This window comes from Glandiceps talaboti, chromosome 1 (assembly GCF_964340395.1).
Source record: "Glandiceps talaboti chromosome 1, keGlaTala1.1, whole genome shotgun sequence".
NCBI classification, from domain to species: Eukaryota; Metazoa; Hemichordata; class Enteropneusta; family Spengelidae; genus Glandiceps; species Glandiceps talaboti.
Genome location: NC_135549.1, coordinates 2,417,710 through 2,433,088, shown reverse-complemented (window position 1 = coordinate 2,433,088; position 15,379 = coordinate 2,417,710). Strand labels below are relative to the sequence as shown.

Sequence of the window (15,379 nt, the reverse complement as noted above, 5' to 3'; positions counted from 1 at the left end):
ATAACTACTTCAAATGGAAATTCATCTGTGTTGGTAAACCATGTCCATAAGGTCATGTGTACTGAATAGTGGGTCAATCTGTTCACAAAGACTGAAGTGTGCAGTCAAAAATTTCAAGTAAAATTTTCAAGTTGTGTTTGGAACAAAAGTTAAATTGAATACTAGGGGCAACTACTAGTAATATTTCCTCTGAGTTGACAAAGATAATTACTTACATGTGACAACTCATCTTCATCAAGCTGTAAACCACAATCTTTGACAAGTTTGAGTAATTTTCTATGTTTGATGATAGGTGATTGTGAAAGTGAGGCCAATCTTCTGGCTTCTTCACTGATTAGATCCCCTAGTTTCTGGAAGAGGGGAAAAAAAGGAATTTGAACTTTGAATGACAAAATGACAAATCAGTTATTTAGATTCCCTGACAAACAAAGCATGCCTCATTCTGTAAATAAAATATATGACAGTTTATGTCTTTCTGTCTATTAAACTTTCATTATCTCTTTCATCTGAATGCTGACAATATGAAATCCGACTGCCAAAATAATTTACAATCAGCGACATGCAAGCATTTACAAGTGGAACTTGTTACGTACAGGGAAAATGAAAGGCTTGAATTGCATTAATAACACTTGGCACATTTGATAATTTCACTTAAAAAACAAAGACAGTATTATAAGAAAACACATACCACGTAACTATGAGGAATCATCTGACCCATGATTGATTGACCTTTGACCTTGAACCTGATGAGAAATTAGCACAGAGAAGAGCAACATCATTACCAAAATATTCATAAATTTTAAATAATGTGAATAATTTCTAACAGACTTAAATGATAATTCAGATGATTTATTTCCTTTACATTTAAAAAAAAAAAATTAACCTCCCTCAAATTTTCTTTTGACCATATTTGACATACAACAATTTCAATGTCATCATTATCAATACTCTTTGGCTGTGCCATTTAAAGTACATACCCATCAATGACATCTACTGTATAATCAGTTCATCCCTAAGATCACTCTATGGCTGTGTCATTTAAAGTACATACCCATCAATGACATCTACTGTATAATCAGTTAACCCCTAAGACCACTGAGTCTATGGCTGTGCCAATTAAAGTACATACCCATCAATGACATCTACTGTATAATCAGTTAACCCCTAAGACCACTCTATGGCTGTGCCAATTAAAGTACATACCCATCAATGACATCTATGATTAGTCTCCTTAATGCTTCAACACTAGGGTTTTCATGAGTACCGCACACTTCAATGTAACCTTTGATTTCTGGGAATCCTGGAGAAGAACACAGGTTACTGACCCTGTCTCTCATGTCACGAATGAACATCTCTTTCCTCTCTGTGAAAACAATAGAACAGACACTCATATAGGTGTGTGGCCCAGTAAACAACAATTGTTTTTGTTTTTTGTTCTAATTTTTTTTACTTATAAATATGTTGTTGCACTTGATGAAGAATGTGTACTGGCCTTGTGATCAAACTTGTCTGCTTCCCACAACTGTACAATTTGTTGACAAATGACTACATGGTCTAAACTGTGTAGTCATAATATTTACACATGGATGTCAAGCCAGTGTAAACAGGACTACCATGACTAGTACACAGTTTGTTTATGTCCAGTAAAAGTTTGCTAGAGTCAAAAATAACAAACAATAGTGAAAAGCTACTGTAACAGCTATTGTGGCCATTGTAACACACATGTCAGACCAAGAACATACATTACTCTACACAGTTGGTGGTAGACTGTCGACAGTTGCTCGTGCCTTTTTTTCCCTACGTTTTTATCTAAACTCCGATCCGGCGCAACACTAGTCTAATCGCAAACTGATATCGAGGGTCGATGGCCCGAGTGATCAAGGGCCGAAGGCCTGAGTGACTGCTCGGGCCTTTGCCCCTCGATATCAGTATGCGATTAGACTAGTGTTGCACCGGATCGGAGTTTAGATAAAACGCTGGAAAAAAGGTGCGAGCGACTGTCGACAGTCTAAGTTGGTGGTAAATAATTTGTCCTACCTTTGGGTACTTTGTCTTTGTGAGTACCAACCACTATAACAGGACTATGTGGTGATCTGGCATGAATTGTCAACAACCAAGGCCTCAAAGTTTGTACTTCTTCAGGACCCCTACTTACATCATATACAACCTATAACACAAACATAGTATTGCGTGCAATAAGTATCTCTAATGTTGTAAAGTAATAATTAATAGTGGTAACATGCTATGAAAACTGAAAGATTGGAAATAATGGAGAAATTGTGAACCAAAAAAAAAAGGAATTTGAAACAGCAGAGACATGGCATATTTAATCTACCTAGTGTGGATGGTCTAAAGGCAAGTGGTTGGTTAGACTGTTGACAGTCTTGTGATTGGTGAATCATTAATATTCATTTTGCGTACTGCCCATAGTTTTGACGACACGTTTTGGCTTTCTTTCTCAAAGTGGACATAATTTGAAAATGTTGCACATTTAGACAAACAATTATTCTATCACATGAGTTTACAACATAATTATTAAATGGTCACAATTATACAGACTGCACACAACCACCTGACGTAAGCTGACATAAAAACAAAAGAAAACATGTCTTACCAGATAGAGGGCTCTCTGTGAGAGAAATATTGGATGAGTACTGTAGAAATCTTCTTGTCCAGCAAAGTCCCATGTACTTAGACAATATTGCACTTTTTTACTACCTCTCCTGACAGGTATTCTACAACGATAGGAAACAAGAAACAAGAATATAATAAAGACAACAACATAGGTCTCACACACACATACACACACACACACACACACACACACACACATAAACATACACACACATACATACACACATATACACACACGCATGCACACACACACGCATGCACACACACACACATACATGCATACACACATATACACACATGCATGCACACACACACATGCACACACACATACATGCACACACACACACACACACACACACATACATGCACACACACACCATACACACACAAACAAACAAAAGAAGCATAACACTACACTTCCTTATGGAAGGTAATAACGACAACAAAATGGGTGTTTGTGTTTACCTTCACCACTGGATACCACTAACCTAGACACCCAACCCCTTCCAATCACGTTAAATGTTTGTTTAATGAAATGTCTATAAGAGGGTGGAAATCAAAGTGAATGGTATTTGCTGAACATCACATAGCCAACACAGTGTCTACTACAAATTCAGGCAGACAGATTTCAACCCAGCTCTAGATTACAACACATTTGAACAGAAATACAGGATTTATAACCTGGCTGTTCTACAATGCAAAGCTACATCACTGGTTCTGAGGTACTCAAAACATGAATCAAAACATTTTGAATAGCTATTACTTTCTGAATTTTTCTTAAATCACATCTGCACAAGTATAATCATATCATTCTCAATACGATTTTTTTTTTCATTCAGTCAGAAAATTCTCGTGACATGATGGTTATGTCACAATGAGTCCTTAGACAAAAGGCCAACTGGGTTGTTTATCATTACTCATATTTTCCTCAGTTTCACTAAGAACAATATTGGAAAATGATATCTAAATGTATATTCAACAAGAAAAATGATCTGAAGAATAATGTTATAACTTGCTATATTAAATCATCACAATGTAGATGTACAACACAAGTTGTCTTACTTCCACTCTTTGACTTCAACACCAACTGTAGCTATGTTAACATCAGACACAGGTTTGATTCTCTGTAGTGATCTCAGCAATGTTGACTTTCCTCTCGCACCAAATCCAACTAACATCAGTTTAATTCTGTAGTGAGGAACAGCCTGGATAGATAGAAATTGGACTGTTAGTGACAATGCTTGACAAGTTTTGATTTTCCTCCTCAGAGACCGACAGTAATTTTGAGTTAGTTAGCTATTATATTTCACACAAGCAGTTATATTTTGAAGATTGCCTCTTGGTCTCAGGGCAATGATGTCAGATCTTGGGGCAACAATGTAAGAATTTAAATCTATGATCTCAGAACTTGGGGTGATGTGTCAGAACTTGGGGTGATGGTGTCAGAACTTGGGGTGATGACATCAGAACTTATAGTTCAGGGGTGCAATTGCAGGTTTTGCATTCGTGTCACCTTATGAATGGCGCCATATAAATTACATACGATCATTCTTTCATTCTGGACCAACTTTTTCTATAGCTCACAGTGTCAGATAGCTGTGTTTAACACATGAATGTCAATCCTAATTGGACCTGGGCCTTCAAGACAATGGTGTCAGATCTCAGAATTATGATAATTTAGAAGAATGATGCTAATAGAGTGATTTGTAGTCGGAAGTATTTAACATGTTTTTTTTTTACCTTTTTGAGTTTTTCATTCAGAAAACCAATAATATCTTTAGTTCTTCCTTTGAGAAGCACAGGATCAAGGTCAAGTTTCAGACCATCCAACGGTAACTAGCAAAATGGAGGGGGAAAACAACAGTTAGTCAAAGTTGATGAAAACAAATGTTTACAAAACAGACACACATGCACCTCATCAAATTCCCATCATCACATAATAGTCTACAGTATCTGTCATAATTCAATATTGTTTTACTTTGAATAGAATTGTCATCATCAAATTTACCCAGTACATTGGTCTTCTTCATAATTTTTGTAATACTCAATATCATTAAAAAATTTAAGACGGTCCACTGTTGAAAGTGTTATAAATTCTACAGTTCCATCAAAATGTGCTTTCCCTATGACTTGATACATTCAAAATAAGTCCAACTTGAAACTTCAAAAATAGCACTGAAATCATGCATATATGATGGCTTACTTACTTCCCAAAGTTTCTGAAGTTTGCCCAGTTCATCTGGAATCGTACTGATAGCTTTGTTGTGGCTAAAATCTAAAGAAGTTAAGGAGGTCAACTGACCAAACTCCTTAGGCACCTGATATTAAGTAAATAAATAAGTCTATGTTAATAGTATGGTCAAACAACATAGTACATGATTGTATATAATATGCAAATTATTCAAGTAATGTTGATTTTGTAATCTATAATTTACTAAATTTAGTCATTTTTTTTATAAATCAGTTAGAGAACTCATGTCATGTTTTAGTGAATCTGTATAACAAGATACACACATCATGCAAGTAAATATATGATAATAATACCAAATTTGTACATAAATTTAGTTGTAAAGATTTCTTTGGACATTCTAGTTTCTAACTTTACTGTGCAAAGAGTACCAATTGTTACACCTACCTCTTGTAACCTGTTATGACTAACAGTAAGTCTTTCCAAAAACATCCACTGTTTGATTCCTTCATTGAAATTCACCTGAAAATGACACACAATTCACAAATTTCAACCACTGTTTTTTTGTGTGAATGAAGCACTGCAGTTGGTCAGCTCACTATGTTTGGTGATATACATTTGTATACTTTGTATAATGCCTTGCACAAGTACTAAACTCACCTCTCTAGTTGATACTAGATTTTATAAATATCAAGAAAAGAACGTTTATGCTCACTTCTGTCATGTATATGATGAATTTTGTAATAATTTATTGGACGAGAAATCATATTTCATGCTGAATTTGACGTTTGCTTAAAGTTTTCTACGACGTACCTTTTTTATTTTATTGTGTGATATCAGCAATTCCCTGAGACTCTGTGTTTTCCATTGAATAGGTGGCGGTATTCCTACAAGATCATTACTGCACAAATCAACACTGCGCAGACTGGACAAAGAAAAAAAGAAACACACACCTTTATTTACATTGAAGGTATATTTTAGAATTTCATCTTTCACATTAAAAAATACAATCTTTTAATGTTTATAAGTGAATATTCAACATAAAATACAGGATCTATATTGCAAAAGATAATATATAACAGACTTGAAGAATACAACAGTTCAAATATGGCCTTGGAAGGACATAGAATAGTATATTAAGGATTGTGTTTTTAATGACATTGCATGCTCCCAAGGGAGTTGAGGAAGTATAAAGGTATGTACCACTATAGGTCTGTGCCAGGAGGTAATAATTGTAACCATGTGTAGACCAATATTTCCATATAATACTAATTCTGGGGAAGCACAATATAGAAGATATGCATTATTTGAATCACTCTTGTTCTGTGTTGACAGATTTTAATATTTCTCATTACCTTGGTAACTGAAGTAAGAATTTAGGAATATAGAATGGTTCTTTGGTGTTCTCTGCTAGGCAGTTATGAGATAACTTGACGGTTGTCAGCTGGTTTAACTTACTGGCAGCTTCTTCTGGCAAAGTTTCTATTGAGGAAACACAAAGAAATAATCAGTGCTGCAAGGACTACATTGCTTGCCAAATTAGATATTCTCTCAAAAAATCCCTAACTATGGATCCAATTTTCTCTCTAAAAGATTCCCTATAGATTGGGTAGACAAACATGATTATCCTTGTCATGCTCTACAGTTATCTCCAAATTCTAAGTAAAAGTTAAAACTTAACACACTCAAGTACAGTATTAAAACTGGATGACATCTGCTAGAAGTCTAGCAAGGCATTTATGAAGTTAGCCTGTTAGGTGATTGTTCTTGTGTAATATCAAGTGCTGTCACAGTATAGTACATGTATAGCGCCACCAATGGCCAAGAAAATCCCAAACCTCTGTGTGTTCCAAAAACATCTTATACAGATGAGTGGGTGTTTTTGAATCTGGCCTACATATATTAACCCTAAAATGAATTTTGGAGAGTACATACTCCCGACACCCATTCTGTCTCTGACTTGGGTTGGAGAGTACTCCCAACACCCCATTCTGTCTCTGACTTGGGTTGGATGAGATGGAGAAGATACTGAAAATACACAAGATGACATACCTAGTTGATTGTTACCGATAACGATGGTGTCCAGGGCAACAAGACTAGGATGGGATGGAGCAGAGTAAGATGCTGAATTTGCCAAATTATCACTTACCTAGCTGATTGTTACTGAGAATGATGGTGTCCAGGGCAACAAGACTTGACAGAAAGTCATCAGGTATAGTTTGTAGACGATTACGTGACAAGTTGAGATTCTTTAGTCGGCGTAGTACTAGTGGTCTGGCTGACAGTTTTTCTAATCTATTCCTGGAGAGATTAACATATGATTTATGAATTAAAACCACATACTTTTCTTTCCTATTATTCAGGACAGTCATTTTGTTTACCTTAACTTCTGTACACACATTTTCATCAATTTTTCCCCTTTGATGGCAAATTTGACATTTGATGATGTAAAAAATTGGCCGCTAAAAACTTGTTTACTACCTGAAGCACTCTTGGCTCCTCTTTTAAGGTAGGAATTTTTGGAAAATTTGTGTTTTGCACATAGGACAGCAAATACTATAATGTCATGTCTTATCACTGTACGTGTATAGAACCCATTGCTAAAGATTCCAGGAAGTTTCCTTTTAAATATTGGAAGTCAGAATATATTTAGGTATCTTTCAAATTATATGAATATGAAAAACATCTTGACTCCTATCTGAGGGAAAAATTAGTGGTTTAGTGCCCATGTGCATGATTGATTGATTGATTGATTGATTGATTGATTGATTGATTGATTGATTGATTGATTGATTGACTGATTGAATGAATGATTGATTGATTGACTGAACTTTTGTAACAATCAACCTTGTTGGTACAACAGGAGATAACTTACCCTGACATTGACAGAGTTTCCAGTCCTGGAGCATGGTCAGAGATCCATGATGGAATCACTGCTAAGTCATTATTTGAGATATTTAATTCCCGCAGAGAGAATGACGTCTTGTCAGGTGACTGGCTAGCATCTTTAATCTGGGATAATATGGAGTAACAATTTCACTCAATGGGAATATCTATACATGCAATTATGACAAGTAAGAAATGTATGCAAAGTGTCACTATTTGTACATTTTGAAATCCAAAACTAATATTTAGATGCAAAGTTGCTAGCGGCCAAGAAGAATATCTGTGAAATTTGGAAATCTCACACCTTTGATTGACTGTAGTGTATAACAGTCTCTATACATTTCCAACCATCTTGATTCTATTTTTCCCAATTTCAAACACTTGGAGACACTGAAGGGTTTTTTGCGTGTGAAGCACGCCCTCACATGCCCAAAAAATGCCATTATCCTACAAACTTATGGACCAATCAGAGAGCTACTTTTCTATTAGGAAAAACCTGTTCTATTTTGGAGAAACTGTCACATTGCATAAGACAGACTTTTAATTTCAAAGGCATAATACAGAATCAGAAGAAATGACAAATCTGTGTCTAGTTGTATATAAATACTTACCTTGTTGTTTGACATGTCTAACAACTGTAGACTACCAATGTTTATCAAGTGTGCAGGAAACACAACAAACTTATTCATTTGTAAATAAAGTTGCTGCAAATTTGGCAAGGCCTGAGGGATGAAAATAAAAGAGTTTGATCAGAACAAACAACTTACACATAACTTGTCACAGACAGAAGACAGACAGACAGACAGACAGACAGACAGAGACATAGACATGAGACAGACAGACAGACAGACAGACATATAACAGACAGTTGAACAAACAGAGACAGACAGACAGACCGCCAAACAGACGAACACAGACAAGCAGGGACATGAACATACAGACAGACAGACAGACAGACAGACAGACAGACAGACAGATAGACATGCACAAACAGATGAACTAACAGACAGACAGCTGTAGACAGACAGTTTGTCGAACAGAAACATACAGGACAGACAGACTGATTTTCTCATTGAACAGTTCTTAACATATTTGTAGAATTTGTTGGAAGCATTTCGTACCTTGGCAAGTTCCACTGGGAAGTCTTCTAGTGAATTGTGACTAAGGTCTAGTTTCTCTATAGTTGAAAACTTGTTGAACAATGCAATGTCAGAAAGACACAGGAGTTGTAAACTGCATATTTGATTAGACGACAGGTCTAGGTGTTTGACATTCAACTGACGAACTTCACTGGGAAATGATCCTATTGTCAAAGAACGTCTTGGACCAATACCCTCTGTTGAGTCAATCATACGATTATTATAACTCTGGTAATCAAGCCTTCGGTTTACCAAGATAGACACAAACTAAAACTACTGTTTTTCAATATGGTAGATTACACAAGTGTGTGATAGTGGTTCCTCTGTTGTGTGAGTCTAATCACCATGTGACCAAGATAGTGTAAACATTGGAAGTCCCAAAACAGTACACTGCGAATTTATGGAACTAGCTTTCAGAGAGCTGCCTTATCACTGTTGTATCAACTTGTTGTGACAATAGATTTAGTTTGTATCTATCTTTATAATCTGGGTATTTCAGAAATTGTTACCTTTGAAATTCTACCCATCGGTAAACTTGTCAATCATCTTTTTATATGCAGTAAGTAAGATTGTGATGCATATAGACAGAGAAAATCTGACTGATAAATACAAAATCTGTTGAAGGAATCTGCATTTTTCTTTCTGAACTGAGCAAGTGAAAACCTACCTAATAATTGGCGTTTTCTCGGAGGCTGTCTCATCAGACTTAAAGAACTTGTATCTTTTGACATATAGTCTGTAAACCAAAAACGTACATTAGCTTTGAATACCACAGTCTATTTCACTATTCATTTATTCACATTTATATAGGGCCTTCCCAAAAACAAAAAATTAGCAGAAAATAATTAGAATAACAATAAGTTATTTTGTTACACAAATTTCCCGTAACAATGTCAGTATTTGTTGATAGAACACTGATGTAGTTATCAAAGTTGACACAACTAACACATTTATATGTATTATAAAATTTAACTGTGGTAGGACATGGGTTAATGTTGTGGGTTGCGGAAGTTGGTCTGGGTAACATATATGGTAGGACATGGGTTAATGTTGTGGGTTGCGGAAGTTGGTCTGGGTAACATATATGGTAGGACAGGGGCTAATGTTGTGGGTTGCGGAAGTTGGTCTGGGTAACATATATGGTAGGACAGGGGCTAATGTTGTGGGTTGTGGATGCCAGTCTGGGTAACATATATGGTTAGTAGACAACTCTCTCATGTTCAAGAAGCGCTAGCTAGTCCTTGGTTAGAGTTCCAAGCTTTTCTCCTCCTCAGTTTACTACATAATTGATAATAATTTTTACCTTCCCCATCAGTAACTGCACGTGGTGTTGAACAGATTGACATGCTTCTTTTCTGGAACCTTGATTCTGATCCTCTGGAAACTATTTCCATCTACAGAAAATAAAGTTGTTCTTATCTTAATCTGAGATATATAAACAACACTAAAATTTAATTTGATAGCTTTGGATTTCATAAACATATTTTTTGAATACATTTCATGAATTTGTATTGCATTTCTTTATATTTCCCCACACACAACCTCACCATCCCCTCCCTCCACCATAAGTTATCCCCCAGTGGAATTTTGCATTCTCCCCACACACAACCTCACCATCCCCTCCCTCCACCATAAGTTATCCCCCAGTGGAATTTTGCATTCTCCCCACACACAACCTCACCATCCCCTCCCTCCACCATAAGTTATCCCCCAGTGGAATTTTGCATTCTCCCCACACACCTTGCTATCTATCATCAGACAATTAAAGCATATACATTATACTGAATCAGCTTCAATGAAAATATCTAATAAGTGAAATCCCATCAACTCAAGCAGGTCTATCATAATAGTATACCTTATCGGTCTGTGTAAATGAGACAGGTGAATCTCTTGGTGTGTCACATGGTGAGGTAGACTGACCATCAGCTTCACCTCTAGCAGAGAAAGGATAGCCTAGTGGCATTGTTAGACCTTCAGGACCTACAGTATAAATACGTGTGTATGTCATTTCACAACAGAATTTCAAATCAAATTTAAAAAATGAACTAATATCAAAGTGTGAAATGTTAATGTGATATAAATGCACTGCTGGAAGGAAGACTTTTGAATGTTAACTTCGTATCAATACACTGCTGGAAGGTAATCTTTGAAATGTTAACTTGATATCAATACACTGCTGGAAGGTAGACCTTTGAAATGTTAACTTGATATCAATACACTGGTAGACCTTTGAAATGTTAACTTGATATCAATACACAGCTGGAAGGTAGACCTTTGAAATGTTACCTTGATATCAATACACTGCTGGAAGGTAGACCTTTGAAATGTTAACTTGATATCAATACACAGCTGGAAGGTAGACCTTTGAAATGTTAACTTGATATCAATACACAGCTGGAAGGTAGACCTTTGAAATGTTAACTTGATATCAATACACTGGTAGACCTTTGAAATGTTAACTTGATATCAATACACAGCTGGAAGGTAGACCTTTGAAATGTAACTTGATATCAATACACTGCTGGAAGGTAGACCTTTGAAAAGGACAGATGATTGTATTCACATTCTTGTTTTTATGATAAAAAATTTATTTACAATACCAGATAGATAATAACAATAATAGATGGTTTATTAAAAACAAATTTGTGAACTTGAGTCATAGTCAAATTGTGAAACTTACAAAACAATCAAAATGTCAAAAATTAATATGCAGAAATAGACTAGGCAGTCAGAAGTAAACACAAATCTTCCCTAGTGGACTAACTACCTGGTTTTTGAACACTGCTAGAAACTATTTCCAGTATCACACTATCACTTTACTTTTGTTTTATTTTTCATTTTTGTGCATTATTGGAAAGCGGTGAGGATATTGTTTTCGTTGACATGTCACTATATAAATTAATTCTAATTCTAATTCTAATTCTAATTCTAATTCTAATTCTAATTCTAATTCTAATTCTAATTCTAGTGTTTTGTGTTTGTTTGTAGTTCAGTCACTTACCTGGGGTCACATGGATTGACTCATGAATAAGTTAACTTGTTTGTCACTTACTTGTAGAGGTTCTAGAGTACCATGTTGATGGGGGGTGGGGGTCACATGGACTGAGTCATGAATAAGTTAGCTTGTTTTTCACTTACTTGTAGAGGTACTAGAGTACCATGTTGACCTAGGATCGTTGGGACTGACAGGTAAGTTGGCACTTGTTTTACTAAATTTCTGCCAATCTTCTTCCTCTATTGACAAAGACATCATATCATATGCTCCATCTAAACTCTTTCCTCCTGAAACGAGAATGTGGTCACTCATGTCGGTTATCAAACAAAAGTTTATGACATAATGTGGCCACTAGCAGTACTATACTATACTGTACTATATACATATATGTATGAATGCCACTCATTTCAGTTACTATCAGAAAAACAAAGGATTGTAAAATCTGGCCACTAGGAGTGCTGTTCAGAAGCTGGTTTATGAAACTCAAAAGTTGATTGGATTTAAATGATATTCTCAGTCAGTGCAAACAATTATTTTGTTTCAGTAATGTCATTTTTACGAAACTTGGAGAGTTGCTTCAGAAGTATTTTGTGACTGCTTCATGTGCGACAACACATATCCAAAGCTAAAGATTTGGTCCTCATTTCCCCTAATCTGGGGCTTAATACCTTAAAAATGGTTACAAAAAAGTGACAATATGGCAAATAACATGGTTACAAAGTGACAATATGGCAAATAACATGGTTACAGAGTGACAATATGGCAAATAACATGGTTACAAAGTGACAATATGACAAATAATATTCACGATTACAATTACAGTTTCAATTTAAAAAATTAAACTACTACCTCTTGGTGAGCCAAAATCTAGTGAGGCATGTCTTGTTTTCAGTCGATGACGTCTAGTTGATATTGGGGAGAAGTCTTCAAGTTCTGAGATGGAGGATTCTTCATCAGTACTTTCTGAAATTAGTAGTGGAAAAATTAGCAAACAAAATTACAAATGGTTTCATTTTCCATTCCAATATTATAAATTTTTGTTGAAAACAACCTGATATGATACATGATAAATAAAAGAGAAGGAATATAAATCGATTTACTGTTCCCTTCATTTTTTAATAATTGGTCACTGACATAAGATACACTCACCAAGAGAGTGTCTGGTAGGACTTTCATAGCCTAATCTAAGCAGTGATGGGGAATGGCTGTACCAAGTTAACTTACCAAGAGAATGTCTGGTGGGACTTTCATAGCCTAATCTAAGCTGTGATGGGGAGCTGCTGTACCAAGTTAACTTACCACGAGAGTGTCTGGTGGGACTTTCATAGCCTAATCTAAGCAGTGATGGGAGCTGCTGTACCAAGTTAACTTACCACGAGAGTGTCTGGTGGGACTTTCATAGCCTAATCTAAGCAGTGATGGAGAGCTGCTGAACCATGTATATCTGATACTGAGTTTACCATGTGGACTATCTTGATTACCCGTAATATTTCTTCCCCATTGCTCTGATACAATTCTTCTCCTGGTTAGCCTTTTCTCCTCTGATCTTCTGATTCTCATTGCTAGATCCCTGCCTAAGTTTGGCACTAATAAAACAAAACAGTGTTCATATTATTCAACAAGTCTTCACCTTCGCCCCACCCCAAATGGTGTGTTGCATGGCGAAGTTATTGTGCAAATTTGAATGGTGTCTCTTCATACAAAGCTTCATAATTTATTGACCTATTTGTTATTTGACCTTGAATATGGAGGTCAAAGTCAAAGGTCAATTTCTTGAGTTAACATAGAAAGAAAAATTTCAGTCATTTCATCTTGAAAATGTTTTTTAAGATCAAAGGCTTAGTGGCTACAACTTTTCATGATTTTGCCTTAATTTCCATCATTGAAAAATATACCAAGCCTTAATTTTTTCCAAACGGTCAAATTATTATCATTAGCATATATTTTCAAAGTTAAAATGACATTTGATTTGATTTGAAGTTATTTGATTTGATATGATTTGATATGGTTTCATTTCATTTGGTTTGGTTTGGTTTGATTTTATTTGATTTGGGAATGCAATGATGACTGTCTTATCTTACCTATTGATGAGGCTGAGTATGTTCTGCCAAGCAGTGTCGGATAGAACCATTCCGACTGTAATGTTCCCAGGCCAAGACCACTCCATGACACGATCCCAGCTATAAAATACAAACCAAGGAAAACATTAGGATATTGTAAAATGTTCTATAATGGAATAAAGAATGAGCTGAAACATTGACTGAAAACTTGATATGTGAATTTGTGCTGCACTGAGGGAAGTTTAGAAGTTTGTAGAGACAGACAAATGATGATTCGTAGACATACCTAACCAGTACAAACCAGTGCAAACCAGTACAAACCATAACTACTCGATAACTGTAACACCTAGTGTCACAGTCTAACCTCTTTCTGCTGTGATTTCAAAGCAGAGTAGAGTTAGCAAAATCCAACATTGGGAACTCAGTTTACTTCAACCATTTCAGAATTGTCAATACTACACACAGCTTACATCAAATGTCACTCAGTCTGGCAGTTCACAAAACTGATTTACAAATATGGCCTCTCAGGTGCAAAAGTTGTCGAAGATTTAAACTGTTTTCAAATACAGACCCTGACTTTAATCTTCAAGTGCTAAAATCTTTTACCTTCTTTGTCGTGTCCCATATGTTTGAGAAGCATTCCTGTGATAGCATGACTGTTTTGTTCAAGACTTATCCGTAAAGCTGTCTGCATGTCTGTCACACCCTGTAAAAAAACATTAAAATAATGTGAACATTATAATGTTTGGGACAATAATAACTTAGGTCCTCAAATTCTTTGTAGGAGAATCATTTCAAAATTCACACAAAAGGTGTTGGACCAGACTATCAGATTGGAAATGGAATCTTCAGAATTTCTATCTCCCTGGTCATCACAAAGTGTTAAGACATGATGGCTATTTATTCTTGAGGGAATGTTTTTACTCAAAACCATATACCAACCAACAAACTAGTAGTAATTCCCAGTTTTTTGTTATCAAAAAGTCAGATGAGCAAAATGTACCAAGTACATGTAGACATACAAAAACATCTCAATTTTTCAGTTAATACTTGTCTCACATGAGATGTATTATTGAAAAAAAAAAACGCTTAAAAATATTGATGTCCATAAGTCTTACCTGTTTGAGTAGTAATTTAACCATTTCAATATCTTCTCTTTTACAGGCATAACATAATGGTGTGTTAACACCTTCTCCTACATTGACATCAGCACCAAGTTGTAGCAGACATTCCACTCCCTGTAAATTATTTATCAAGTTTATGGTGCATCTTAATTACAAGATCAGACTTCACCAGTATGAGTGCCCCCACCCCCACTACCTTTCTCAATCTAACAAAATATTGTACCCTTATCAATGAGTTTATGATATCAAATGTGATTTACTAGTGTGAGGGACAGTGTCTGCACCAAAGTGCCCTCTAGGTCACTCTGATACACCATAGATGCATAACAAATACCAGTAATATTTAATGACCC

General features: G+C 35.7%; 1 protein-coding gene across 1 annotated transcript in view; it reads right to left on the bottom strand.

Annotated features, from left to right (window-relative positions):
• Positions 1-15,379, bottom strand: part of LOC144443206 (leucine-rich repeat serine/threonine-protein kinase 2-like) — a 61,816-nt gene that overhangs the window by 26,537 nt on the left and 19,900 nt on the right. The window contains exons 20-44 of the mRNA XM_078132606.1: positions 15,021-15,140; positions 14,509-14,608; positions 13,924-14,022; positions 13,212-13,428; positions 12,692-12,813; positions 12,245-12,256; positions 11,998-12,126; positions 10,703-10,827; positions 10,151-10,241; positions 9,515-9,583; positions 8,830-9,044; positions 8,320-8,430; positions 7,698-7,834; positions 6,972-7,123; positions 6,178-6,304; positions 5,636-5,747; positions 5,270-5,344; positions 4,842-4,952; positions 4,375-4,470; positions 3,697-3,839; positions 2,615-2,735; positions 2,038-2,167; positions 1,204-1,363; positions 689-743; positions 216-350 (exon numbers count right to left, since the gene is read on the bottom strand). Of these exons, the coding sequence (XP_077988732.1) occupies positions 216-350; positions 689-743; positions 1,204-1,363; positions 2,038-2,167; positions 2,615-2,735; positions 3,697-3,839; positions 4,375-4,470; positions 4,842-4,952; positions 5,270-5,344; positions 5,636-5,747; positions 6,178-6,304; positions 6,972-7,123; positions 7,698-7,834; positions 8,320-8,430; positions 8,830-9,044; positions 9,515-9,583; positions 10,151-10,241; positions 10,703-10,827; positions 11,998-12,126; positions 12,245-12,256; positions 12,692-12,813; positions 13,212-13,428; positions 13,924-14,022; positions 14,509-14,608; positions 15,021-15,140 (2,964 nt within the window). The remainder of the gene's footprint in view (positions 1-215; positions 351-688; positions 744-1,203; positions 1,364-2,037; positions 2,168-2,614; positions 2,736-3,696; positions 3,840-4,374; positions 4,471-4,841; positions 4,953-5,269; positions 5,345-5,635; positions 5,748-6,177; positions 6,305-6,971; positions 7,124-7,697; positions 7,835-8,319; positions 8,431-8,829; positions 9,045-9,514; positions 9,584-10,150; positions 10,242-10,702; positions 10,828-11,997; positions 12,127-12,244; positions 12,257-12,691; positions 12,814-13,211; positions 13,429-13,923; positions 14,023-14,508; positions 14,609-15,020; positions 15,141-15,379) is intronic.